This window comes from Rhinolophus ferrumequinum, chromosome 3, assembly GCF_004115265.2.
Source record: "Rhinolophus ferrumequinum isolate MPI-CBG mRhiFer1 chromosome 3, mRhiFer1_v1.p, whole genome shotgun sequence".
In the NCBI taxonomy this organism is placed as follows: Eukaryota; Metazoa; Chordata; class Mammalia; order Chiroptera; family Rhinolophidae; genus Rhinolophus; species Rhinolophus ferrumequinum.
Genome location: NC_046286.1, coordinates 643,944 through 670,644, shown reverse-complemented (window position 1 = coordinate 670,644; position 26,701 = coordinate 643,944). Strand labels below are relative to the sequence as shown.

The following is a 26,701-nucleotide window of genomic DNA, read 5'->3' as shown; positions in this document are numbered from 1 at the left end:
TGTCCTTTGGGCTCTAGGTGGTTGGAGGTTTTAATTTAAAATTTAATCCTTTTTGGGATGGCCAGATGGCTCAGTTGGCTAGAGCGTGAGCTCTCAGCAGCAGGGTTGCTGGTTGGATTCCTGCATGGGATGGTGGGCTGCGCCCCCTGCAACTAAAGCTTGAAAACAGCCACTGGGCTTGGAGCTGGGCTGTGCTCTCCATAACTAGATTGAAGGACAATGACTTGGAGCTGATGGGCCCTGGAGAAACACACTGTTCCCCAATATTCCCCAATTAAAAATTTAAAAAAATAAAATTTAATCCTTTTTCCAAGAGTAAATGAAGAATGAGAATAAAGAAAGATCCTAGCGCTAGGTGGCACCAGCGATTACAATTGGCAGGACGGGTGGGCTGGGGGGCGGGGCGGGTCTCTACCCTTCAGGCTTCTTAGATTGTCAACACTAGACGCTGGCGGGCCACAGTCTCAGCTGAGTCGCCAGGCCGCGGACGCGGTGGGCTGGAAAGTTGAGAGGGAGCGGGGCCGGGCGGCATCGTGGGAGCCCCTCGCCTGCGGCCCGGGAACGAGTGCCCTGGGGTGGAGCGGGCTCGCCGCAGGCCCCCGGGAAGCCCTGCGCCCCGAAGTCTTAGCCGCGGGTGAGTCCGGCTGAGGGAGTAGAGCTCGCGTGACCTGGGCTGATGGAGCGTGTCTGTCCCCGCACTGCTCCGCCCTAGGTCTCCGCGGGCGAGGAAAGCAATGCGCTTCTGATCCTGGAGGAGCGCCCGACCTCTGGGGCCCTCGGGGCTGCCTGGCTTAGGCAGGGGTGTGGGCCGGTGCTGCGGGTGCTCCCACCGCTCCGGCCACGTTGGGCTTTCGGCGCCGAGGAGGGGCTCCCGGCACGTGTTGAGAAAGGCGGGATCTCAGAAAGGAAATTTCGGTGAGCAGACCCGCATCGGGCATTACCATCCCCGTCAGTGGGGCCATTTTGAGCACAGACGCCCCATCCAGTGGCGGGGTGTATGAGCTCCTGCCGTACTGCGCGAAGGTGAGCGAAACCGTCACGGTTCCTGCGGGCGGAGGCCTCCAGGGCGGGGTGCGGGGTGCGGGAGCCGGGCGCGCGGCGGCACCCACCCGGGCCGAGGTCGGGCGGCAGGGCCGGCCGCTGCTGGAAGCGGTCCCGGAGGGATTGAGCAGAGAGGGGCGAGAGCACGAGGGCTGTTTTGCTTGGCTGAAGGGCAGAAAACTCTAGTGATGGAGCTCCCGGGTGGGCGAGGCCAGGGAGGGGCCCATTCGTTCTCAGAATTGCTGCGGGAAACCACTGACCGGTTTTGGGTTAGAGAGAGATTGGGTTGGACTCAGAGGCCTGGAAGATGGCGGGCGACACATTCCCTCGGGGGATTTACGTTCTGGGAGGGCGGGCACAGGCCCCCGACCAGGTAAGACCCCTGCGCCAAAAGCGTCTGGACTTAACATCCAGCCACGGGACACCTGCCGCCAGCCCGGTTGAGTTCCGGGACTTGCGGATGTAGGACGTGCTGTGGGAGGTAGAAGTGCCCGGCAAACATTCAGCCCCCAATCATGCTCCCTCCCCAAACCAGAGCTAGATTAGCGTCTGGACCCGGGGAGTCTTCCTACCAACTCCGGGAAATGCTGTTTTGAGGACTAGCGACAGAAGTGGGTCTTTCGTGCCTGAGAGCAGGAAAGCCAGCGTCCTGAGGACACTATTATTGATGCTCTTTGGAAATGTTACCTTTAATGTGTTCTGGAGAGTAGGAGAATAAGCCAGACCTGCACACCTCACAGAATGATGGTGAGTCGTCTGGAAGGAGAGGGAAGGAGGGAGGGAGGGAAGGACTCCACCGCACATCCCAGGAATGCACCTTTCATGTCAACTTTCTTTTTAGCCATCCCGGTAACTCCATTGTCATGCCCTTTTCCTTGCTGGTATTTTCAATTCCATCACCTGTCCAAAAGAGTGAAAGAAAAAAGTCAACAGGCTTTTATGTCTTTATTCTGATTCCATATCAAGAGGGAGCAGTGGAGTGAGTGGCTGTCAGCAGAAAGAGGACTTCAGCCACGTTTGCTTCCGAGCAGGACATTTCCCGGTGGGCAGGCAACCCCACTGCTGGGCTCATGTGAAGCCCGAATAAGTGTTTGCTGTTGGGTTGTTATCACTATTTTTATTTTACAAGGATCTGTATATATTAAAAACCCACAGAATTGTATATGTGTTACTCCTAGATGGGATCTTAGAGAGTGTCTCCTTTAATCTCATTTTCCGACAAAACCAGATCAGAATGAAGAGAATTGTGTAAAGTGGTTTGTGACAGGTCTTGGGCTGGTTACCTCGGGCACATGGTTTCTTTACAGAATACTGCACTGCTGCTCTAGAAAGTACTTTGGGACAGTGGAAATCATGTCCTCAGTGGTACAGTCTGGGCTTTGAACACTGGTTCTGCTGTGGACCAAGAGTATCCTTGAGAAACTTAGTGTCTCTGCACTTTAGGTTAGTTAAAAAGAAGCTCATCACTGTCCCCTGACAGGACAGTGCTGAGAGGATCACAGGGCTCGGAGCAGGAGGTCAGTAACTATTGGAGTTCCTTGACCAAATGGGGAGCTGTTGTTCCTCAGTCCACCTCTTGCTGATGTGTGTGTGTGTGTTTTTCTCTTTGACTTCAGGTTCCTAGAGGTGAGCACCAGCCAGTGGTTACACGCAGGGTGAAACTGAAGGCAGGTTCCTTCACAGCTCCAACCTGGCATTCTCGGACAATGGCAGCTGAGCCCGGGATGACCAGGTCCCTGAACTCTGTAGCCTAGGCTTTTAGGGAACCAAATCAGTTGTGAAAGAGGAGAATTTGGACAGCAGAACAAAAAAGGAAGATAGCTCCTTGGAGCAGATATATTTGTCATAGGAAGCTACATCAAACCCTGGGGACTTTGGAAAGCCTCCCCATCTGCTCGTTTACTGGGAGGTGGAGAACCCCAGGAAGGCATCCAGTCAGTCCTGGGGGCCAGGCCAGGAGCAGGTAAAGCTAGAAAGAGACGCCATGGAAGAGAAGGCGTTTGGCCAGCTGAAGCCCATCGAGCCTGTACAGAAGCTGCTCCCTCATGTGGACCAGGAAGCCTGGCAGGAAGCTGTGAGCAAAGAGTGCTGGTGGAAGGCCTGGGTGAAGGTGAGGAGACCAAGCTAGAGAGAGGGAGGCACCAGGTCCTAGGCTCCAGGAGCTCTTTCATCCGTTTTCCTGTCTGCAGGTCAGATGGAATCTCAGACTGTTCCCAGCTGAACGACACCCAGGAAGGGGGGCCACAGGGCCTTCCTTTCTGTCTCCTGCACCACCCTGCCTCCTTCATGGAGTGCTTCCTGAAACGCATCAGATTGGCAGCCTTTTTTCTTTTGCTTCCCCTCCTGTATAAATTCAGTGTATACCTCTCCCTTTTCTCCTGTCTTTTTCTTCCCTCCTCTCCATCCTTCCTTACCTTTCTATATATCACAGTTGTTGGCTTGGTGCCTGTCTTTTCATGTTCCTCCCCGACTTCCATGGTTTGATTTTTCTCTTAGTTTTCTGAACCTTGAGCCTGGATGTCTGTCTCTGTATGTATACAGATTCCCTGAGTCTCTCCTGCTCTTCCAGAAGCCAGTCACGTTTGAGGATGTGGCAGTGAATTTCACCCAGGAAGAGTGGGAATGTCTAGATGCCAGTCAGAGGGTCTTCTACCAGGATGTTATGTCAGAAACCTTCAAAAACCTGGTGTCTGTGGGTAAGAGGCTGGGGTTCCCTCAGCAAGCCCCTAGTTCCAGGGCCTTAGGACCAATGGTTTCCCCGGGCAGGTAGATCAGCTCACAAGTAGCTCCACTGACCCTTGGTTTTCAGGTGTGAAAGATCTGGGTCACTAAGCTCAGGGTAAAAGGAAAAGAAATGAAAGTCTGCCTGGAGGCAAAGATAACACTTGTAACATGATGACAATGTTCTCAAAATATGCAAATTTGCCTACTCACCCAATCAGTATTTGCTGAGTCTCTCTTATTATGTATCAGGCACTTAGTTAGGAGCTGGCCTTTTGAGTGTTCCCTCCCTGCATCTATGTGTCCCAGATTATGGTTCTTAAACCAAGGATACAAAAGAAGGTTGTCCCATCTGTTAGGAAAGGTCCAAGCCTGGGACCTCAATTCCTTCTCTTCTTCCCACTCTCCAGCTAGACTCTTTCTGTCTAATCCAGATCTGATCACCAAGCTTAAACAAGAAGAGAAACAGTGGAGAGCAGATCTCCATCACCCCGACAGAGAAGGCCTCCCTTCAGGTAAGAATTACAAAGGAGAGAGGAAGGATAGAAACTGCCTCAGGGAGTCAGGGCTCTGTAGATGGTCTCCTGGTACATACCCTCCCAACCTGGTCAGACTTGGAGCTGGAAGAGACCTTGAGCTATCTGCTTGAGGCCCTCGGCTTAAAAGGATGAATATGTAAGCCGTTCGGGACAAGGGAGTATCTCCAGTTTCTCAGGATTGTAGATTGCTTATGTCAGTGGCCCTCCTTTGATGAAAAAAGTCTTTTCCAAGAAAAAAGGAAAAGAAGGGGATGAATATGATGCTGATTGGAGTAGGGGACACTTGTTGCTGAGAGTAGAATAAGGACTTGAGAGAAATGGAAGGCCAGGCTGACCACACATCCTGGATGGCCGGGACAGTCCTGGTTTACGTTTTGCATTCTAGTTTGATTGTGAATAGCACTTTCACTCAAGTGTCCCAATTTGCATGATTTATTATGAGGTCACCTGTGGGTGTCAGTGGACTATCGGAGGGAGTGTGAGCAATACTGAAAATGAGAGGAAATGGATTTCAAAAAATGTGGTTATAAGTTAAAATTTTAATTGTTGAAGGATTCCAGTTAGATTTTTATTTGCTTTTAATTTGAAAACCCAAAAGTTTATTCTGAACTCCAGTCTATGAGGTCCAAGAATGAGGATGACTGTGTGGGCTGGGAGAGTGAGGGCAGAAAGAGGGAAGCTTGGACGGAATGGAAGGTTGGGGTTCTCGTGGTGAATCTTGTGTTATTCTTCCTCATTCATTGTAGGAGGCAAGAAGGAGGAACTTCAAGGGCACTATCAGAGTTTGAGATATGAGGGGACTAGTGATGACAAGGTCTTCCTTGCTTGCAGAGGGTCAGACCTGTCCTCTGCTCCAGCTGGGTCCATGGGCAGGACCCCAGTGTTCCCAGCATCTTGGGCTGGACCCCTCTTTTCCTGCCACACCTGTGGCAGGTGTTTCAGCAAGCGCTCCAACCTTCATAGCCACCAGTTTATTCATAATCCTAAGCAGACTGACAATTGTAGCCAGTGTGGGAAGTCATTTCGGAACCCCAAGGCCCTCAGCTACCATAGACGCATGCATCTGGGGGAGAGGCCCTTCTGTTGCTCACTCTGTGACAAGACCTACTGTGATGCTTCTGGACTGAGTCGTCACCGCCGTGTCCATCTGGGTTACCGGCCCCATTCATGCCCCTTCTGTGAGAAGAGCTTCCGGGACCAGTCTGAGCTCAAACGCCACCAGAAGACACACCAAAACCAGGAGCCAGTGGCTGGAAACCAGAAGCATATTGTGAGGATTCCAGGCACCCCCGATGGAACCCAGGAACCTGCTGTCAGGAGCCAGGGGTTTGCAGCTAGGAGCCACGCACTGGTGGCCAGGACCCAAGAACCCATATTTAGAACCAAGGGTCCTCAAGCTCCCACACAGCCATCGACAGATAGGAACCAGGCACGAGGACCTGTGACCAGGACCCAGGCAGCCAACCCTGGAGCCTGCTGCCTGAATTCCAGGTCCAAGTCTTACCTACCAAAGCCTTCAAGACTCAAGGTCTTCTCTTGCCCTTATTGTCCCTTGACTTTTAGTAAGAAGGCCCATCTCTCCCGGCATCAGAAGGCCCACCTCACAGAGCAGTCAAATAGCTGCTTCCGCTGTGGCAAGTCCTTTAGCTCGTTCTCCGGGCTGGTCAGGCACCAACAGGCTCATTGGAAGCAGAAGGCCTACCGTTGCCCTGTCTGTGACCTCTGCTTCGGGGAGAAGGAGGATCTTGTGGGTCACTGGGGGGCCTACAAAGCCAGGGGGCTGTGCTGGGACAGTCCTCAGAAATGCTGGGCCATCCTGGGCCAGTGGCTTGGCCTCTTACACGATGCCACCTCTATGGCAGGAAAGGAGATGGATCTCCTAGGATCCAAGCCCAGGAGACGGGGAAAGGGAGAAGGCATGCAGGGGGAAAAAAGTAAATGAGGCATGAGGGTCTTGGAACATTAATAAATGGTCTTTCTGGCTGAGGCCTTCCTTTGCGTTTGGTTTTCCTGAGGACTGACCTCCAGGGTATGGAGACTGGGGTAGAAGAAGAGAGATGAGGGGATAATGAAAGAAATGCAGAAAGGAAAAGGAACAAGAAGTGGCACGTGGAAACTTGTATTATTAATTAGCACCTAGCTTGTTTCTTTGTGTCTCATAAACCATCACGTGTAATTGCTGAATGAATCAGTGGATACTCTGATAGGTATGAAAACGGGAGGAAAAGGATGAGACGAGGGAAGGAGTTTGAGGGACCCATCTATACAAGTCACAGAAGTAAAAGGGAAGATTCTAAAGCAGGTGTGTGGCCCAATTTGCATCCTTTACTTCCCTAGCTCCTCTGTCGGCTGCCGGGCAAGATGGACCTCTGGCCAGAATTCTATGGGCTTCTCCCAGGTCCTCACTCTGCAGCTCACCTCGCTGTCTTTGATGTCTTGGACTCATCTTGTTCTTTCCCTTCCACCCTCCACACCTCAGCCCTGCCCATTGGGCCTGAGGTCTTGGAAAAAACAACCATTTGCAAAGTTGGCATGCTGCCGGTTGTTCTGAGGCGGTTCCTGGTCTTCAGCTCATGGCAGACCCTCCTGTGCATTACTGTCCAGCACAGGGTCCTGGTGAAGAGCAGAAGGGGGAGGGCTTCCGGACAGAGGAATTGGAAAGATGTAGGTAACAAAAACTGAAAGAGCTGGGGAAAGGTAGATGACAGAAGGAGAGAAATCCATCCTATTTGGAATTTAGAGCGAGTGGTCCTGGAAGTGCAAATGGGACCGTCCCCACAGCACAGAGGCCAGTGAGTGTGCAACTTGATGAATGCAACATCCCCAAGGACCAATCCTTGGACCAACCAGGCTCTCCACTTCTGCCAAGATGCAGCATCACTCAGAAGGGGTTTCCTAGGAAAGGAGGAGAAAATAACTTGAAAAAGCTGTCAGTAATTTCTGTCATGAAACCATTAAACCAGAGAGGGGACCCCTAGAGGGTCCTCCTGTCTGCATGCCTGCCTCAGGATGGTCTTGAAGGTGAGGCACAGGGAGCTGCCTTAGGGAATGGGACAGGAGGTCCACCTGGGTGGGGTTTTGCTGCGCGGGCACTGAAGGTGGAACAAATCAGGCAGCAGGTGGGAGTGCCTCCCCTTCCCTGTCACCTGGAAAGCAGGTGTGTGGGCTCCTGCCTCACGGGATTCTTCCCTCCACCCATGCAGCCAGCCCCCTCCTTTCCTCTGGCTTCCATCCCTCAACAGCCCCCTCTTTCTTTTGCTGCTTCCCTGTTTTTCTGTTCTCAGCTTATAAGAAGGAGGAGAAAACTTACTTAGCTCTTCAAGAAATTGCCCTGAAAACAAAGAGAAATAGGTGATTGGTGGAAGCTGACTGCCTCCCTCCCCATTGCTTCCCTGGGCAGATTCCAAGGAGTCACCCTTCCCTTTTCGCTAAGGGACCCTGCAGATCTCAGTAAGTGGTTCTTTTCATGGCTCTGAGAAGCCTGGGGTTGGCCAAAGGGACAGGAGGAAGGAACCCCCTGCTCCCCGAATTGGGAACCCTGGGTCATCCTTCTGTCTCCCACTCAGGACTGACTCGGCCTCCACTGCTTACTGGTCCTGTCTGCTGCCTCGCCGCTGTACCTGCTAGTCTTCGATGGAGCCAGTTGTAGCAGATGATCAAGGCAATCAGGGGTCCGAGAACAGGCACAATTACAAACAGGGTTATCTTCCAGCAGGGCACCCTCAGAAAGTGGGGATCTGAACCATTCAGCACAGAACAAACAGGATTAATGGTGCTCCCCCTTACGCCCCACACAGCCCTCTCCATATAGTGTTTCCTAACGTGTTGCAGAAATCTGAAAATATAGCCTATGTTTATCTGTATTTTGAAATGACAAGTTGTTAGACCTGAACGACATTCTAGTGGGGCTTGGTGTGTCTTCACTCTTCCTCTAAGAAGCTTTCCCTGATTAGTCATGTATAGTTACTCATTGTGTACGCATGAAAACGCCACCAGGTGAGTTCAGTTGATATATATGTACTTTGTTCTCCAGTTAATCCATATATATGTATCACCTCCCCACCTAGACATCAAGTATTTTTGCAAAAGGTCTGTTTACCTTCCCTTTGTATTTCCTGAAAAGAAATAAGGTGCCTACAGTGATTGTGATGAGTTAACAGGGTAAAGCTGTTAGTTTAGTGCCTGACACAAAAGTGTAGTGTATGTATTTGCTATTCTCTTACCAATTCTAGATGCAGGTGACTTATTCAAAAAAAGGAAAAGGAGGGAGAAAACCAAGCAGGAGCCAGGGGCCTTTATTTCCCCAGTGAAACACCAAGATGACTGGAGAACCTGTCCTCAGCACTTACCGAAAGTCCTGTGGAGATTCTCTGAAAGAGGAACAAATGGAGATGGGCTTAGCAGGTACTCCAAGGCGATACTTTCTCCTCCGCGCCTTTCTTATTTAATCACTTAAAATTGTTTCTAGCCCTGACACAGTGACACATGATGGAAGGAGGGAAGCTGTAAAGGGACATAGGGAATTGGGACAGTGGCCAATATGGTCTGGGAAAATGACCACTTCAGTTCTGCCAAGACCAGAAGGGAGGGATTGAGGAGGGAAGGTGCCTAGAACTCACCTATCTCTGCTCGAAGTTTTCCTAAAATAGAAAAAGCAAGTTTTAGTTCCTGCTCTGGCATTAGATGGGCCACACCCAGCACCCTGGGCCTTTGTCGAAGTATCTGCCTGGCCTGGGAGCTTCCTTTGGGTGGGAGGAGCACTGGATTTGGAGCCAGGAGTTGGGGCTCTTTCCCTGGCTATTGTCTGGGATAAACACTAGAGATAAAGAATGTGGAGAACAGAGTAGACAGCAATGCCTCAAACCAACACAAGGTTTTATTACCTTCCCACTGCTCTTTGCTTCTTTTCTTGGGTAGTTCTCAGTTCACATTGCCACTCCACCCTGCTGGTTGTCACTTTGCAAATGTAAAGCCACTTCCCATCTGAATGAGGAAGGGAGGAACTAAACGTTTAGTTGAGCTTCTACTTTGTGAACGGCTCTGTACCTGGCACTTGACATAACATCCCCCTGTTTAATCCTCCTTTACAGTTTAGGAGGGAGGACGTCATGTCTACCTGACAGGCGAGGCAACTGAGGCTTGGAGAGTTCCATTCAGTGCCCGAGCTGGGATTCAATCCCAGGCTGCCTAACTCACTGATCAGGTTCTTTCTGCTCAGCCATGTGGACTGAAGGCCTTTTCCATGTGGGAGGAGTAGATAACTGTGTTTCTGGGCTGAATTCAAGGGGAGAAAAAAGACCCCATTGTTGATCCCAGCAACGCCCTCTTCACATACTCCAAGCCCTCCTTGCTGTTTTACCCTCTTAGGAGCAAGAGGGGGAAGAGGAAAATTAAAGGTTCTGAGTGCTTCTGGCCTTGAGAACACCTGGTTGGGGGAGAAGTCTCAGAATGGACGCTCTGGGCACAAAAGAGGAGCTTCCTCCGCAGCTGAACCCGAGTCCCTACTGTTGAATGGAAAGAAGGAGGAAACAGTTTTTCAAAACCTTTTATGTGATAGGGACTTTTACTTAACGGTATTTTTATTTAAACTTGACAGCCTAGGCCTGTCTGACTCTGAAATCCGCTCTCGGGCAGTTACATGACACTGCTGGGTGGGGTCCTGAGGCCGGAAGAGGCTGGTTAGGCCTGAGCCCTGCCACTTACCAGCTGTCAGGCTGAGGAGATCACAGAACCACTCCAGGTGGTAGTTGCCGCCTCTGTAAAACGGGTGCCACCCTCCCTCACAGGGAGATGCAAAGTCCTATTATCCATATGAAAGTATTTGGGAGGCAGAGAAGTGAATGGCAGACTGCGGATCGTGTGGCTACTACTGCGTGTGTCTCCAACCCAGTCTGACTCCCCTACCTATGGCTCCGTGGGTGTTTCTTTTTGGCCTCACCATATCCTGTGTTCTTATGCGGGGAAAGGGACCAGAGGCCCCGCAGGCCACCCCACACGACACCCACCTAGCACCATAGATAGTACAAAAAAATTAACTTTACTTATTTCACCCACTGCCACCTCCCACCCCCTCTGGAAAAAACCTGTTCTCTGTATCTCTGAGCTCAGTTTTGTTGTTGTTGTATTAGATTCCATGTGTCTTTACCCCAATGTATATTCTTGCTTCCTTTGTCATAGATTAAATGACCATATAAACATGGGGGAAAAAAGTATTTGGTACCATGTAAAACTTGCTATTGCGGAATTCTGAGCCCAGAAGTCACTCAAAACAATGAATGTTAGCTGACCACACCCTAAGAGGCCAGCTTCTTTCTGGCAGGACCCCCAGCTGTCCCCTCAGTCTGTACCTCTCAGTCGATGCTGCAGGCAGAGGAAGACGAGGCCCAAGGACACCTGCAGGAGCAGCACAGGCAGGACCGCGATGACAGCCAGCACCCCGGGGGTGACCCAGTAGAAGGGATCTGAAAGGCAGAACCGGCAGCTGCCCCTTTGTGTCCGCCACACCCAGCGCAGCGCGCCCGGGCCTCAGTACATCAGGCTGAATAAAGGCGCAGATATCACCAAGATTCAAGGAAGATAACACAGAACTGACTCCTGAGCTCAGCCTGGAGGGAACGGTGGGTTTCTAAGAGGGCTACAGGTTTAGAACAACAGGATTCGAGGTTGGATACTGGGGTAATCTTGGAGAATTTTGAGAACCAGCCCAGGGACTTAGACCTGACCCCCAAGACCACCGGGGTACCCGGCCAGTTTCCAAGCTGAGGAGTGACAAGATCTGATTTACCGGCTGCAGGACTAGAGGAGACCCCGAGGGAAGTCATTTAAGAGGCCATGGTGATAAGTGAAAGGAAAAAGCCACAGGAGCTTGAAGTAGGACAGTGGTGGAGGTGCAGAAGTCAAGAGGTCTATGAACTTAAATAGGAAACGGTACGTATTTATTTTCAGTAACCTTTAAACTGAAATTTAGTGTTTCTTTCGACTGTGTTTGTAGGCAACACACCACAACAATATGAACAGAACCTGTGACTTTGTCGTCAATAAAACTACAAATATTTTCATATCACATTGAGTTGTTGCAGAAATCTCAAAATATCACTTAATGTTCATCACTATTTTGAAATTACACTAATTATTGGGGCCACCCCATATTTTGTTATTTTAATATTTTGGTAACTATTTCAACACAAATGTGTTTTATGCATTTCAAACATCTTTCTAAGAAGGGTTTTTCAGCTTCAACAGTCCACGCAAGGGGTGCATGACACCCAAAAGGGTTAAGAACACCTTTTCTGGAGTTTTTGAGAAAGGAGGACCCCAGAATTTGGTAACAGTGCATGTGGAGAGGGGTGGGTAATGAGGGCGGGACTCGGCTTCCCGGTGCCCAACCATTTCCCATTTTGGGGTCTGTTCTTCCCAAACTCGATCTGTCTGATCTTAGTGCGCCATGCTGGGGTCAAGCCCTTTTCATCTCATTCTCTGTTTTAGGGGGTAGATAAACACAATGCCATCAAGGGTAGGGATTAAGGCACAGCAAGCGGCATTAAATGGTCAAGGAGGGTTTCTTAGGTTTAAATACAGTCACAGAAAAATGCAGCAAACTCTACTTTCAAGTTCTTACTGGAAGTTGCCTGTAGCAACATGATTTAGCAAGTACACACTTCAGTTTTTTGGTGTTTTTTTTTTCCACTTTTTGTACTTTAACACAGGATTAGAATCACAAAAAGAGAGCAGGAGACATTGTGAGTTTTCTGATGTAAAGCAATAAGGGTGTAGCATTATCTGAGACGTATGCTTGGCAAAATAAATCAAACCTGCATCTGAATGTGTATCAGTTTACGAGATCTGAATCGATCAGTTTACGAGAGATACAGGGGATGAAATCCTCAAAATCTGGACTGTGGGAAACGCACAGGGCAAACACCGATGTGTGCATCTTGTTTGAATCCAATTCAAACAAACCAATTGTAAAAATGTACCTATGAAACAACTAGGAAAATATGAACACAGACTGGATATTGCTGACATTAAGGAACTTTTGCTAATTTTTACAGCTATGATAGTAATATTGTGGATATAATTTTTTTTAAGCATCTTATATTTGAGTGGTTCATTCTTGAGGACTTAGCGATGGCACAGTAATGCTGCCTAGGCCTCAGTAATTCAGTTGGGGAGGGTGGTAATGAGTGGGGTCTGGTGAAACAGGTTATCTTTTGGTTGATAATTGTAGGCAGTGATGGGCACTGTTATTCTCTCTACTTCTGTATATGTTTTAAAGTTCCATAATGAAGAGTTTAAAGAAAGGATTAGAGACAACTAACTACTCATAAAATCACAAAAATGACAAGAAAAAAAGTTGGGAGACAAGAAAACTCTTTAGAGAACGAGGGGAGGTAATGACGTCTGAAACTTGCAATAATACAGTCATAGGATTTCAGTCCTAAATTTGCCTCAGCTTCCTGGCTCTCCAGGCCAGGCCTTGTTTAGTTGTAAAACGTTCTTTGTATAGACTCTTGGGCATGCAGGCTAGGAGATGGGAGGGAAAGGGCTGGAATGTGGGAACCAACCCAAAGGAATATGTTCTTCCCTGAGGCAAAATTTTTAGGTTACTTTTTCTTTCTTCGTTCTTTCCTTTTTTTCTGTGTGTGTGTGTGTGTGTGTGTTGTGTCCTGGGAAGGCAGTTATTGAGCTAGGAAGTTATGGAACAGGAAAGAGGAAACTCTGCAAACTGGAAAGGTCCTCACTGTCAGACTTCTTTGCAGGTAAACATCTCCCAATAAAAACAGCTGTATGAAGAACATTCTGTGACACACAAAGCTATTTTCACATCCCTGCAATCTGTCTGAAACAGTGCTTTGTTATCCTGCATATAATGCCACCTTATGGTCCCAGCCCACAACAGTCTCCCTGGAGATACAAAAGTGATGGACTGTCTGAGGGATTGTCTGCTGTGTTGCTGCAGGTGGGGAGAGGGAAGGTGGGAAAGGGAAAGGACCTGAGGCTTAGGCCCTCAGAACAGTTTTGTTCTTCAATTAAACAGCAATTAACTTTCTAAGCTCCCCTCTGTCTAATTCAGCTTGTCCACATCTTAACCATTCTGGGGTAAAACAAAAAAAAATCCAAAGTCATCCACCCACAAAATAAACTGAAAACAAAATTCTGGAGAAAGGAAGTGGTGGAAGTAAAATCTACAGGTGACATCTCTTTATTTCTGTGATTATATTCAGACATTTGTTTCACTTATTGATTCACTTGGGCCATGTGTACCAGTGATATATTTCTCAGTAATGTGTCTCGTCTAATAAAACAAACGTATCAGATTTGATCAGCTTGACTCTTGGAAAAAAGCCCATGCAGATACTTTGATTAACTTGCAGGTTATTCATCTTCCCCTCTAGTAGCACAAACTAATCAAAAATTAGTTATTTTGGATTTTGTTGTCTCCACTTACCATTTTTTTCTATTTTATTTCCTAAAAAATTTTTTTCTTTAAATTTTCTCTATCTGTACCCACGCACATACATGTTATACATGCTCCTATATGAGTGGGAAACAAAATCCTGCGGATGATTATGACCGTTCATCTTTGATTGGATCATACCCCATCCTCTTTCCTTTTCCCTCTTCCCCCAAAGAGAACCATATCAACTTTCTTCTGGATCTCTTTTCATCCTTTTCGCTGAGATTATATATATATATATATGTATATTCACCAGCATAGGTTTTATTTTTCCCTCCCTACATTGTATAGCTTGCTCTTATCACTCAGCAATACGTTGTGCAATGCCTTCAAGCCATCACTATAACCCTGAAACCACCTTTTTAATGGCTGCATAACTTTCCCGGCAGGGAACACAATATGTATTCAGTCCTGTCCCTCCTCACGGGCATTGCCTTGATTCTGGTCCTCTCCCACTCTGCATAATGATGCAGCACACACATGTGGGTGCATACATAAATGCGTCTGTCCTGATGCGTGCACTTCTATGGAATGGATTCCCAGGAGTGACATGTTTGGGTTGGAGGATATCATTTAAGTAAGAGAATGAGTAAAATCTCAAAGGGAGGCCTTGGCCACCCAACGGATGATACCCAGTATTACATGGCACTGCTCACCTTCCACTTTCAGTTCCATTGCTGCCTCCTCTTGGTAAGAATGATCGCGGAAGAAGCAGGTGAAGCCTCCTTCATCTGAGAACCTCACATTCTTGATCCTGAGGGTCACCTTCCCCTCATCGATGGCCCCTTTTAGCAGCTCCGTCCTGCCCCGGTACTCAGGCGCCTGCTCTCCACCCTGGTCCTTGCCATTTCGGTAGAGATGAACCACCCGAGAGAAGGGTGGCCTGTACCATCCCACCTCCATGCCTGTAGCATTCCTTCCAGGAGAGATTCGACATGGCAGTTCCACTTCATCCCCCACCAGGGCCCGGATAGGGTGCCCTGGTCCTATTACTCTGAACTGTCCTGTCCAAGACACCAGAGAAAAGAAACAGCATCAGAGAGAAACTTGACAAACAAGCCAGCCATGGGAACAGCTGCTTCAAAACAGGAAAGGAAGAAGATACTCAATTTTTTAAATGGAATTTTGAATAAACATTTTAAATGGCATTCTAGAGCCAGGAAAGAGCTCAGTTTTTCTTCTTGAATATTTGTACCAATAAAAGGTCTCTGGTTATAGAGATATCGTGAGTGCTCTGGACAGAATATTCTATCATGTGGTCACTTTGACAGTTGCTGCTCACCTTTCTGCCACTGTTTCTGTCCGTCCCTGATCCTTCAGCCCCTCCTGAAGGCTCCACCTTGGAACGTGGACCTTCTAGCATATAGCAGCTCAGTTCTCCCGTGGACCTTCCTGTTTGGACTTGGCTGAATTGGTCCCTACTCTCCCCTTAGGGGTGTTGCTTTTGTTATTCCTCCACTGCTGCCTCTCCACCATTCCTCAGCCCTCTGTCCTGGTCCCACACTCTTCCCAAACTGTTCTGAGGCCTTGCACCCTGGAGGTTGCTCTGTCTCCTGTGCCTCCTGGACCCTGCCTGTACAAACTCCCCATCTCTTTCCGATGTGGAATGTGTCTCCTCAATTAGACTAGGAGCTACTGGAAGATAAGGCTGGCTTCTCCATCACACCTGCCACAGTTTCCTGAGGGAGGGCAGGACTGGATCTTCCGGTATGTGGCTCCCTGAAGGTGGGATCCTGTCTTCTATTTATTTCATTTCTCCCCAGCACATGAGCACAGGACACCTCTACAAAACTTTTCAGTGCCTGATCATGTGGAACAGAACTCAGGCATGACAAGACTCTACAATCCAACAGACACTGAGGGAGACTCACCGTGGGGCAGGCGCCACTAGCGTGCTATGGACCTAATCTCACTGAACCCTGACAGCAACTCCAAGAGGCTGTTATTATTATACCTCCATGTGATAGGTGAGAAACCCAAACCTCAAAAAGGTAAAAATAAGTTGGAGAGCCTGGAGTTAAGGTCATATTATGGCCTTAGGGCTCCATTCTGAAGTCTGCAGGGAGCCACTGAGGTTTTCTGAGAAGAGAACAATGTTGGCACATCTACATTTCACAAAGATAATTTACATAGCAACTGGAGGATGAATTGAAGGAAGTGAGCCCAGGGAAACTAGCCTTTCTGTCCTCAGAGTCTCCCCAAGGCAGGAATAAAGATCAACCTTACCTGCATAGCTGGAAGACAACTGGAGGAGGAAGAGGAGGCTGGGGAGGCAGCTGGGCGCAGAGGAACGAAAGAAACCCGCCATCTCCGTTCTCCCTGAGGACAGAGCGCCCCTGCAGCAGGCTCAGGCCAAGTGGAGGCCCGCAGGGTGCATGTCCCCTCCACTGAAAAAGCCTGAGGAGGGATCTTGGAGGGCGGCGCTCCTAGGCCTGCCTCCTCCCGGCCACGCTGCAGCTGTGCTCAGGGGAACAGCCACGTCACCCTTGCCAGGGACTTACACAAAAGGGCTACAGACCCAGGGATGGCCAGGGTTTGCCTTCCCCACCCCCTCAGAGCTGCGGAGCAGAGGCTGCCTGGTACTGGGCCTTCCTCCCCCACTCCCTTCTAGTGACCCAGTCTTCAAAGGGGCTTCTAGGATCTGACAAGTTAGGACCAGGACTTCTCACTCATTGGACCTCAGGAAGAGGCTCGTCCATATAATCTGTAAGATTCCTTCAACTTCTGTTTTCCCAGTATTAGCCAAAGGAGAGGGATCATTGTTGGGTTTTTAAAAAAGAAAAAACATTCAGACTTGGCTTCCTATTTCTACTATCTCATAACTGTCATTACCAAGCCATTCTTCTTGATGTCTAATTTCCTATGCTCCTACTGCACATCCAAACTCCTTTTCTTATGAGAACATGAGAAAATGTCCAATTTAATTACATACATATGTATGGGAATCCTGTATACATGAGAGAGTGAGAGACCCCACATACAGAACAAGTCCAGGGACAGAAAGTTAAAATGAGATATATATGGCATTCTGTGCTAAGGATGAAGTAAGGTGCCTTGGGGCTTCAGAGGGTCATTGCAGGGTGAGGAGAAGAGCAGATGTTTAGTAATTAGTTTTCGCTTCCCTATCAAAAAAGGTTATGTCTGATAATCTGTTGTTATGGACAGGGCCCGTAATTCAAGTTCTAGGTAGTTAAGGGGGACAGAAGTTCCTCTTGAGCCCACAGGGTCTTGTTGCCTTTAGCTCAAAACAATCTACATACCACAGAGAAACACATCTTGGGGTGACTTGTGTTGATGCCCCCAACACACAAGTTAGACATTGGGAGTTGATGGACACCTGTGCTCAGAGAGGCAAGCCTGGAGGAAGGACAATTAGCAAAGTCAGCAGCTGTCAGTGAACACAGCCAATGAGGACAGAGCCAGTGACCAGAACACGTCTGCAGCCTTGGCTTCGTGCTCTGATCTCCTCAGTGTCATGGTTGGAAGTGACATTTAGAATGGAAATACGATTTTTTTCCTTACCTCCCAAGATCAGCTGATCACTGACGGGTGAGACCAGCATCAGCACTAAGTTTGAAAAATATATGTCCCAATGTAAAAGCAAAGATGTTTCATTAAATAATAATAAAAGGGTCAGACAGACGATTTAAACCATGTTATCTAATACAGTAACCACTAGCCACAGTGGCCATTAACATTAAATTAAATGAAATTGAGAATTCAGTCCCTTGATTGCACTAGCCATGTTTCCAATGCTCAGTAGCACAATGTGGCTATCAGATCATACAGCACAAATATAGACCATTTCCATCATCACAAAAAAAAAAAAAAAAATTTGTATTGGGCAGCACCATTCAAGGGCTAGGAACATGACCGGGACATACATTTCCTGTTTTTGTCTGAGATGAGGACCAGGGGCTAGAAGGACAGACTCTGATCAGCTGAGTCTGGGAGTTGGTTATTTTTCCTCCCTGCAAAGTATCTGGAATTTGGGCACAAGCAGGGCGGATACTCTGGAGCTGTGAGAGTGAAAGTCAAGGTCGGGAGGCGTGAATCAGGTGGGAAGAGGAGCCTCTGTGCATTCCTGACTTCTTCTGAAGTGGGGATTCTTTGCTTCCAGAACCTACAATGTCCTGCAATGCTCTTCCTCCATGGTGGTGTTCAGGTTCAGGTGCATAACCAGGTAGGATGGTTATGCACAAGATGCTTTCCTGGGCAGTGTTTGGGGTCATAGGTGCTTGAATTCTCCAGCACCATCCAATTGTCAAAAGCTGGATGAGAGATCAGGGTGGGGTGAAGGGTTGGGGGATAGAGAGTCAGGAGATAGACAATCAAAGCCACTTTGGGGATATCACAGCATCTCTGAAAACAAACAAACAAACACCAAAACTCCTTGACACCAAAACTATGTGCCACTGTTCTAAGCATTTTACATGTATTAACTCCTTTAATCCTCACAACAGGAAAACGAATGTTGAACTACTATCACTCTTACTATACAGATGAGGAAATTGAGGCACAAAAGAAGCTAAGTCTCTTGCTGAAGATCACGCCACCGGGGGTGGCGGAACTGGGATCTGAAGCCAGGCTTTCTAGTCTGAGAACCGGCACTTGTAATGAGTACACTACTCAGTTTGAAGAGCTCACCTCACTCACCCCCATGCCCCCAAGTCTCAGATCTCTGGGAAGGGAGTGGGTCCTGGAACTGGGGCAAGCAATCCTTTGGATGATCTTTGGGCATTAATGTAAACAAGGAGAGGGGAGAGCAGCCGCCCGCAAAATCAGAGTCATTTACCGAAATCTGAGGGGTGGGAGCATCCATTTTTTGCTGGCATAGAGAGTGATGTATGTGGATGGTCTGAGGAGAAACCGCCACCCGTATGATCAGATCTGCCCTCTTCCTCCAGCAGGTAAAAGTTACTTTAATTGATTTTGTGCAGCACATCTTACAGGATCTTGCAAGTATTTTCAGGTTGTTTCTTGTGTTCATCGCATGCCTCAGGAATTTCATTTAATCTGCATCTCTGACCATGTCTGATAAAGTCATATATGCAAAATGACACACTGTAAACACAATGAATGTGTATGTTACTTAGCATGCTGTCCCCGTGTGAAACTGTAAACACTCAATAAATGGTAGTCACCCAATAACAGCACTGCAAAGCTTTCCCATATAATCTGTAAAACATGTATTGTACACAAATAATGGAACACTTTTCTGATTCTTTTATTGTTTATATATCAATGTATAACTCCACATTAATACATAATATAGCTCTCTTGTACTTTAAAAAATGATTCTTATTTGTTTGTACATTTGCTTCTGTTTCAAAATCCAAAAGGTATAAAATAACATACTTTGAAAATCTCCCTCTTAGCCATCTGGAGCCAATTTAGGTTTTCTCTGAGTCCTTCCACATATGTGTCACAATAGGGAGCTCCAGGAGAAAGTCACTGCAAGTGAGGGCTAATAACAGCACTACCCTCCTTTTTGTTTAAAAAAATAGTAGCAATTCATGTTGGACATCTTTCCATATCAGCGCCCAAAGAACATACTTGTTATTTTATACAGCTACACAATATTTTATTGCATAAATATATCATACTTAGTTTCCCAGAATATTTAGGTTGTTTTAATTTTTTAAATATCTATTTTACTAAGTTGAAATAAAAATGTATTCAATTAATTTATATTAATAAATATTTAACAGCAAATTTCATGTATCAAGCTCTATTTTCGACCTCGATTACAAAACTTTCAGCAAGACAGAAACAAAGTTCTTGCCTTCATGAAAGTTATCTTCCAGTTTTATTGCAGCTATGTTCTAGTTATGTGTTACCTGAAGGCACAAGTCAATGAATGTCAGGTCACTGTTTTCAACCTTTTTGCTCTTACAGAGAATTTGGCAATGAATATCAGTCTACTAGGGCCAGCTACATAATTTGAGGGACCCAGGACAAAATGAAACTATAGGAGCCCTGTGCAAAATGCAGAAGAAAAGCCTTTTCTTGTCTTCTGCAGTTTCACTATCTTTTTCTTTCTTTCTTTTTTCTTCCTTTCTTTTCCTTTGCAGTTTCATTTTCTAAATGTAATGGTGACTTTTTTGGTTTTGCTTTTAATGTTGCACTTTTTAAGCACAGTGACACTTTGGGAGAAAATGCAGCCCTTCACAAGTGCCTGGGGTCCTGCCCTTCAACTTGGCAAGACAGGTGTTCATGCCTGACCCATCCTGCCCCCTTCCCTGTATCCAGGTCCCTCCTGGGAGGGGGGCAGCACAAAGGGTGGCAATGATTCCTGGGGGGAGGGCAGCCAAAAACCAGTTCTGGGGAGGCTAAGAGGTGTAAGAGGCAAGACCGAGCTTGAGCCCAGGCCCCAAGCCCCAGCACATGTTCTATCATACCATTGCATTTCACTTACAGAACAAAAATTGAAAGATAAAATTATTAAGAATTTCAAGATGGTGACAAAGAGCATTAAAAACTCAAACACAGTGACCCCTTCTAAGTAAGAATGGGGCCAAACTCCCATGAAGTTCACTCTGCCTTCAATAAATATTGATGAACTGCCCTGTACAAAATTGTACACTTTGTACAAAGTCAGTTGCTCAAGGTCACACCACTGGGCAGTGACAGAGCTAGGATTGGAAGCCAGGCTTTCTAGCCTCAGAGTTGGCACTTGTAATGACTACACGACTCACCTCAACACACTGTACCTCAACTTTCTCTTCTGCACGTGGGGGAATAATAACATGCCTCTCATGAGGCCTGGGTGAGAATTACATGCATGAGTCTGTGTGGCGTGCGAATGGTACACAGTGACCACTCAGGAAATGCTGCCGTTAGCCACGCAGTGATTTTTCTTCTGGAACTTCCTTTAATGACATGAATATCAAGAGGAATTGGACATTTTCTTTTCTACTTCTGTGGCTCTATTTTCATAGTATTTATGTGTTTAAATTTGTCTGGATATTCCGTGGAGATTCAATGATTGATAGACGGAAAAAATGTTCTAATTTACACCCATTTAGTCAGATGTTCATAGATTGGCAGGAGAAACGGGACACGGTTCTGAATCAGTCTGATGCAGCGCCCCAGCCAGTGAGTGCTTACAGCAGTGAGCAGGTGTGATGTAGTAAAGCCAGAGGCTGCCCCTTCTCGCTGGTGTATTTATGTGACACACAATACAGAAAACTAGAAAAAATATGGAGAGCATAAAGCCAGTGATAGTCTGCCAAGGGTTTAAATTTTCTGTAATTTCCCCCCATTTTTTCCTTGTTATTATCCTAAAACTTACCAATATTTTTATCGTTTATAAAGAAAATCATTCTCTATGAATCGAGTGAGTCAGGCACTTAGGCTTTTTTCCTTCTTCCAGAAATGGGAATGCATTTGTGCTGATTCTGGCCAAAAGGTTAGGGGCTGCCCTGTGGGAGAGGCATCGAGCTATTCTGTAGGTCCTCGTAGGGTAGAGCAGTTAGCTGCGAGTCCTCGAAGGCCGATTTCAGTGCAATACAAAGAAGACCCTTCCCTCCATCAGATCGGTCCACCCGCCTGCAGCAGCGAGTTCCCCTGTCTTGGACGTCCCAGCCAACATGGAACGGACGTTAGGTGCGCTAAGGATTTTTCCTAGCTATAGGACGGTACAAGAGTATAAGTTTTCCTTTCCCATCTTTTCCCCGTTCTTCCTAGCCTGCTTTCCATTTCCCTGGCACCTTCACTTTTCGCCAACATCGCCGCAGGATGTTGCGGCTAAAGGCCCAGGAGGCGCTCCTAATCTACCCCGCAACGGGTGACGTCCACGGCCTCCTCACCGAGAATTGGTTGCAAAGAGCCTTTGGGGCGGAGAACAAGGCGGTGACTACAGATAGGCAAGAGGGAGGAGCCTGAGACAGGGGCGGTGATGGCCAGTTCTACAGACGAATCCTTTCTAGTCCTTTCTGCTTCAGACTCACTGCTCTTGGTTACCTGCTTTCCTCCGCTGCCCGCCTCCTTTCTCTGCTTTAGTTCAGCTTGGACCATAGCTCAGAAGGAAGACCCAGGTGGCGATTGTGGCACCTGACCCCGTCCCTGGGAGCACCCACCTGGTGATGGCCCTTCTGTCACTACGTAATTGCTCCAACAGTAGGAAAACGCGGCGTGGCCATTTTGGAACCGGGCAGCTGTGGTTTTGGCCATCATCTAGGAGTCTGGCAATTACTGTATTTTCTTCTCCTTCTCTTTCTCCTTCTTCTCCTTCTCCTTCTCCTTCTCCTTCTCCTTCTCCTCTTCCCCTTCCCCTTCCTCTCCTTCTCCCCCCATCCCCTCCTCCTCCTCCTTCTCCTTTTCTAACAGATAAAACAAAATGGAGGGATAATTATGTAATGCGGAATTCCTCAGGCTCTTTCAGGACTCCTAATATCCCTATTCCAAAATATGGAAGACCCTGTGCTTTCATATATAATGGGATATATAGAAGCTTGGAAAGCTCAGAGACAAATTCCAGCTCCTCCGGCTGATTGATGCAGGAGTCAGACAGACTCTGGTTTACTGTCCTGTGGGGAGACCTATGACCTTGGACAGATAGCTTAAGGAAACTTCAGTTTCTTCAACTGTAAAATGGGAATTATACCACCCGCCTCACGGGGTTAACATGAGGACTAAATGAAACAGGTACATAAAGTGCTTAGGCCTATGTCTGGCTCTCAAAAACTGGAATAACACCTACTGTACAGGGTCTGTGCAAAGGAAATTAGGCAGTAAGGACAGGAATTTATCTTATTTTCCCAGTATCCTCCTCAGTGTGGAAGAGTGAGGGATACATAATAGAATAACTCCGTTAAAAGAATGAGTGACAAAGTAGGACCCCCACCTTTCCACCTCCAGCCTTTGCATTTTCCTCCCTTTCAGGCCCTGGGGTCCCCCCTCAGGCATTTTCTTGGGTTCTAATCTCTTTAGGTTAACATTTACACTTTCACTTGATCACATCAAGTTGTTAACTCTGAGGTTAGAATTTTTTACTTTTGATCTGAAATTCTGTATTAAGGGCTTTGTGTCCTGATGAGAAACTTCAGGTGTCTGGTGGCCTGGAGGGAGCTATCTTGAGGGGCAGGGATGACCCATGATAAAATAGCTTTGATTGGCATTGGTTGCTTTCCAAAGGGCAGGTACAAAGGTGGATTACCTGGTGCCAGTGTCTTCTCTCCCTTTTCCCTCACCTTTCACTTCTCTTAAAGTTATTCGCCATGGCCACTTTCACAGCTTCCAAGTCTGTCACAAGCACAGGACCCAAGTCCTTCTCTTTGTGTCATGTCTTCTTCCCTCTTGCTCCAGGGAAGTTTTCCCCACTAGTGGCAATCAGTCTCTGTGTATATGCCAGAGAACATTGGTGCTTTTGGACCTATAGCACCCAGCCCCAGGCCTCAAAGATCCTCCAAGTGCCAGATGAGGAAACTGAAGTCCAGATTTTAAAACTTGTGCCCAGTCAAATTGAATCAAACTTAGTCTTTCTTGTTGAGTGAACTTTATTACAGCCATGTTGACCAACCAGAGTGTTTTGTTCCCATTTGCTCTTGGTTCTCAGCAGCATTCGGAGTGGTTGGTGTTGCCAAGTCACCAGATAAAGGAAGCATATGTAGTTACTGTTTTAGCCCAGAAGAAATGTTGTGAATGGAGAAAAACTATTATGTGAATATATTTGACTGTAAGATTTTTAATATGTTTTTTGAAACTGTTGATTCAGTTACTGACTCACCACTAAAGCTCAACCAGCTCAATTAGCTTGTTAATACTCCTCCCCCAGAGAAGGCAAGGACTTTGTAAGGAGACAGTAAGCTATAAAGGGGACCGTGGCCTTAAAATTGGTGAGAGTGGAGTTGACCGTGGAGATGTGTCTGTCTGGGGGTGGGGTGGGGTAGCAGGGACCCAATGGCTTTTTGTTGGTATGGTTATATGTCCAGCGCAGCCTGGAGACATTATAGTGATTTCAACTATCCCAGCACAGCTTCGTGCCTATTTAAGGTTAATCAGGGTTACACATTTTTGTATTCAAATCAGGGCTAGTAAACTGCCTCCAGGCTTACCAGAAACGGGGGATTTCCTTTTATGCCATATACCATTTGCAGTATTTTCACAGTGAGCATATGGCATTTATAACAATGATTTTTTAAAGTCACAAAACAAACAAATATGAAAAGCTCCTTAGTTGGGAAAAATGCTCAATTTCTGAAGCTCGCCTTATAACTAGTGCCATCTAATGGTCAAACTAAGTTATTGCTCTGACGTTGAATGCGAAACCAGCGCAGGCAAGATGCTGGGTGGAGGTCCGCACGAATAAGCCAGGTGAGAGCACTTAGCGGACAAGTACCACCGTCATTCGCCCAAGTTGTACAGTTTATGCAGAGGGCGCCAAAAAATGTATCACACTTTAAGAAAGGAAAAAAAAACTGTATTAAAATTGTAATACTCAGTGTATACCTGTAACAAAAAATGAATACAAGTTATGTGTATATATTTTTTTGTCACCCCCGGTATTTACTGAAATATTAATGCATTGATGAATTCACATTTAAGAACTTGATGGAATGTAACACACCAACATTGAATGCCAATCAATGGAAGAAATACTATTATAATTTGCATTCGAGTGGAGTTTTTAACCTCCTCAAAACGTTTTTTATAATTGTATTTTTTCCTCACAGTAGTATGTGACATAAGCAGACAAAATAGTTTATTCCCTTTTACAGATGATGAAATTGAGGCCAGAGGGATTTGAGGGGCCCAAGGTTGGCCAGATGACCATTGTCGGGCAGAGACCTAGAACTCTGGATGCCAGGTTACCAGACTGGCATTCTTGTCCAGGTGTGTCTGCTGCAGTTGGGGGCAAGGCCATGCAGGTTTAATTTTACTTAAGTTTACTTTTAGATGTTTTATTAGAAACCATAACCTAGGGTTCTCTAAATTTTCTCTATAATTTCTGTAGCTTTTGTTTTATTTTCCACTTCTTTTTTTAAAAGTTCAGCCCCAACCTGAACTGTGTTTGGAGAGGTGATTTTTATTAACAAAGCTAAATTTATGTATAATTCATTTATTTTTTCTTATTAATCAAAGATATTTTAGATTGCAACTTCCTCTAGTCTTCTAGTCATCACCATGTGTATGTGTTGAATAATTCTACCCCAGAATAAGGAAACTTGATGTTTTAAAATTAGTGCTCACTGGGCTGGCCTCGTGGCTCAGGAAGTTGGAGCTCCGTGCTCCTAACTCCGAAGGCTGCTGGTTCGATTCCCACGTGGGCCAGTGGACAATCAACCACAAGGTTGCCGGTTTGACTCCTGCAAGGGATGGTGGGCTGTGCCCCCTGTGACTGGCAGCGGCGACTGGACCTGGACCTGGAGCTGAGCTGCGCCCTCCACAACTAAGACTGAAAGGAGAACAACTTGAAGCTGAACGGCACCCTCCACAACTGGGATTGAAAGGACAACAACTTGACTTGGGAAAAAAAAAAGTCCTGGGAGTGCACACTGTACCCCAATAAAGTCCCGTTCCCTTTCCCAATAAAAAATCTTTTTTAAAAAATTAGTGCTCATAGCAAAATATGTATCTGTTTTGACTTTTAAATAATAAAGACAAAGTGTGGGTTTATTTTGCCATCTTTCTGGATTCCAGTGTTTAAATCATCTTACCATACCGCAAGGACTGTGGCTGACACCATACGTTGGTCACTGTGTGACCCCAACGTGCCTGGCTGGCATTGTGCTTTACTCCACACATATTTATTGAATGAATGAAAAAAGAAAACCTGTGGCCAACTCAGTCTCCTTCACGTAGGGTGAAGTACTTGCAGTGGTAGATGTGGAAGATGCCAGCGTCAACAAATACTGGTATTTTCTTAAGACCCCTTAACAATGTCGATACAAGGTGGGAAAAACTTTCTGAATCCTTTCGTTTTTCTTTTTCTGAACAGATCTTTTGATGATGTTCTCTTTTTTCAGGTAAGCATCCCATTTTGCTTGTAGTTTGATAATATCTAGCAAAATAACAAATTCATACAGGATTTACCCAATTCTACTCCTAAGAAGTGATTCTACAAATAAATCCCCACATGTGGAAAATGACACATGTACACAGTTATCCAATGCAGCCTTGTTTGTAATTGCAAAAGATTATAAACATCTTAGGGTCTATCAAAAGTGGGCTTGTTAAGTCAGTTATGAGACAGCCATCTCATAACTCAGAAGACTAGAGATGACAATAACCTATTGTTCATGTGTTTTCACTTCTCTCTCTGTCTCTCCAAGCAAGGAAATATAACGTACTGTCTCTTTGCTCTTTTCCACCAAAATATACATGTAAAAAAGATTATTTATCAATCAATAAAATAGACTATAGGTGTACTTCACAATATAAAATAAAATGTTCTTATAAACTATGTTTTTATAAATTGAATAATCCATACCTCATTAGATAAATCTGAAGTCTAAACTGATTCTATTCTAAATCCTTTTGAAATAAGGTGATTCTATTTCTAATTTATATTTATTGAGCTCACTCTAAGAAAGATATATCCATCCCCACCTCACCCCAAATAAATGCAAGCAACCCAACGTCCTGAAACAAAATCCCAACCTTTTTATTCTCTAAGGCTGAAGTAATTCCAAGACAGAATTTGGAGTTTGCATGACCCCTCAGTGGTCAGAGGAGGAAACTACTCGGGAGGTAAAATCAAGAGGAATGGTGGTAGGCACTCAGCTGTTCTAGTCATGCCTCTGTCTTAAGCCTTTTCATCCTCTTCCCTGACAAGTTCACCCATCCCACCTCCCTCCACATTAACAGCCGTCATGGCTCCTAGAGTTAGGAACCACATTACCTCAAATCCCTTTAGTAAAATGTTGGTAAGAAGCAAAAAATTCAAAGATATTTGCTTGGTATATTCCTCCTGCTATTTTATATTTCCCCACTATGGCTT

At 46.4% G+C, this 26,701-nt stretch overlaps 2 protein-coding genes across 4 annotated transcripts; one reads left to right on the top strand and one right to left on the bottom strand.

The window, feature by feature from the left end:
* The first annotated feature begins 712 nt into the window (after positions 1-712).
* On the top strand, positions 713-6,279 carry ZFP57 (ZFP57 zinc finger protein). Its single transcript, XM_033102568.1, has 5 exons — positions 713-1,023; positions 2,658-3,151; positions 3,611-3,737; positions 4,173-4,277; positions 5,048-6,279. Exons 2-5 carry the CDS (start codon positions 3,026-3,028, stop codon positions 6,241-6,243), a joined length of 1,554 nt encoding a protein of 517 aa, XP_032958459.1. The 5' UTR covers positions 713-1,023; positions 2,658-3,025; the 3' UTR covers positions 6,244-6,279.
* A 782-nt stretch (positions 6,280-7,061) lies between these two features.
* On the bottom strand, positions 7,062-16,241 carry MOG (myelin oligodendrocyte glycoprotein). Of its 3 annotated transcripts, XM_033102621.1 has the most exons (8): positions 15,985-16,233; positions 14,415-14,762; positions 10,649-10,762; positions 8,921-8,941; positions 8,651-8,671; positions 7,922-8,038; positions 7,612-7,632; positions 7,062-7,196 (listed from the first exon to the last, which is right to left on the bottom strand). In XM_033102621.1, the coding sequence occupies exons 1-8, from the start codon at positions 16,064-16,066 to the stop codon at positions 7,183-7,185; spliced, it is 738 nt and encodes a 245-aa protein (XP_032958512.1). In that variant the 5' UTR covers positions 16,067-16,233; the 3' UTR covers positions 7,062-7,182. The 3 variants fall into 3 exon arrangements, with proteins under 3 accessions (XP_032958512.1, XP_032958513.1, XP_032958514.1); XM_033102622.1 differs by lacking the exon at positions 8,921-8,941 and having other exon boundaries at positions 15,985-16,238; XM_033102623.1 differs by lacking the exons at positions 7,062-7,196; positions 7,612-7,632; positions 7,922-8,038; positions 8,651-8,671; positions 8,921-8,941 and adding an exon at positions 8,981-9,284 and having other exon boundaries at positions 15,985-16,241.
* Between the last annotated feature and the right edge of the window lie 10,460 nt (positions 16,242-26,701).

Excerpts from the sequence above, each read along its gene's own strand:
- ZFP57 (XM_033102568.1), top strand. The coding sequence starts at position 3,026 with ATGGAAGAGAAGGCGTTTGGCCAGCTGAAGCCCATCGAGCCTGTACAG. Across the intron at positions 3,738-4,172 it reads CAAAAACCTGGTGTCTGTGG|CTAGACTCTTTCTGTCTAAT; the intron begins GTAAGAGGCTGG and ends CCCACTCTCCAG. Across the intron at positions 4,278-5,047 it reads CAGAGAAGGCCTCCCTTCAG|GAGGCAAGAAGGAGGAACTT; the intron begins GTAAGAATTACA and ends CATTCATTGTAG.
- MOG (XM_033102621.1), bottom strand. The coding sequence starts at position 16,066 with ATGGCGGGTTTCTTTCGTTCCTCTGCGCCCAGCTGCCTCCCCAGCCTC. Across the intron at positions 10,763-14,414 it reads AATGGAACTGAAAGTGGAAG|ATCCCTTCTACTGGGTCACC; the intron begins GTGAGCAGTGCC and ends TCTGCCTTTCAG. Across the intron at positions 8,942-10,648 it reads CCTGCAGCATCGACTGAGAG|GAAAACTTCGAGCAGAGATA; the intron begins GTACAGACTGAG and ends TTTCTATTTTAG.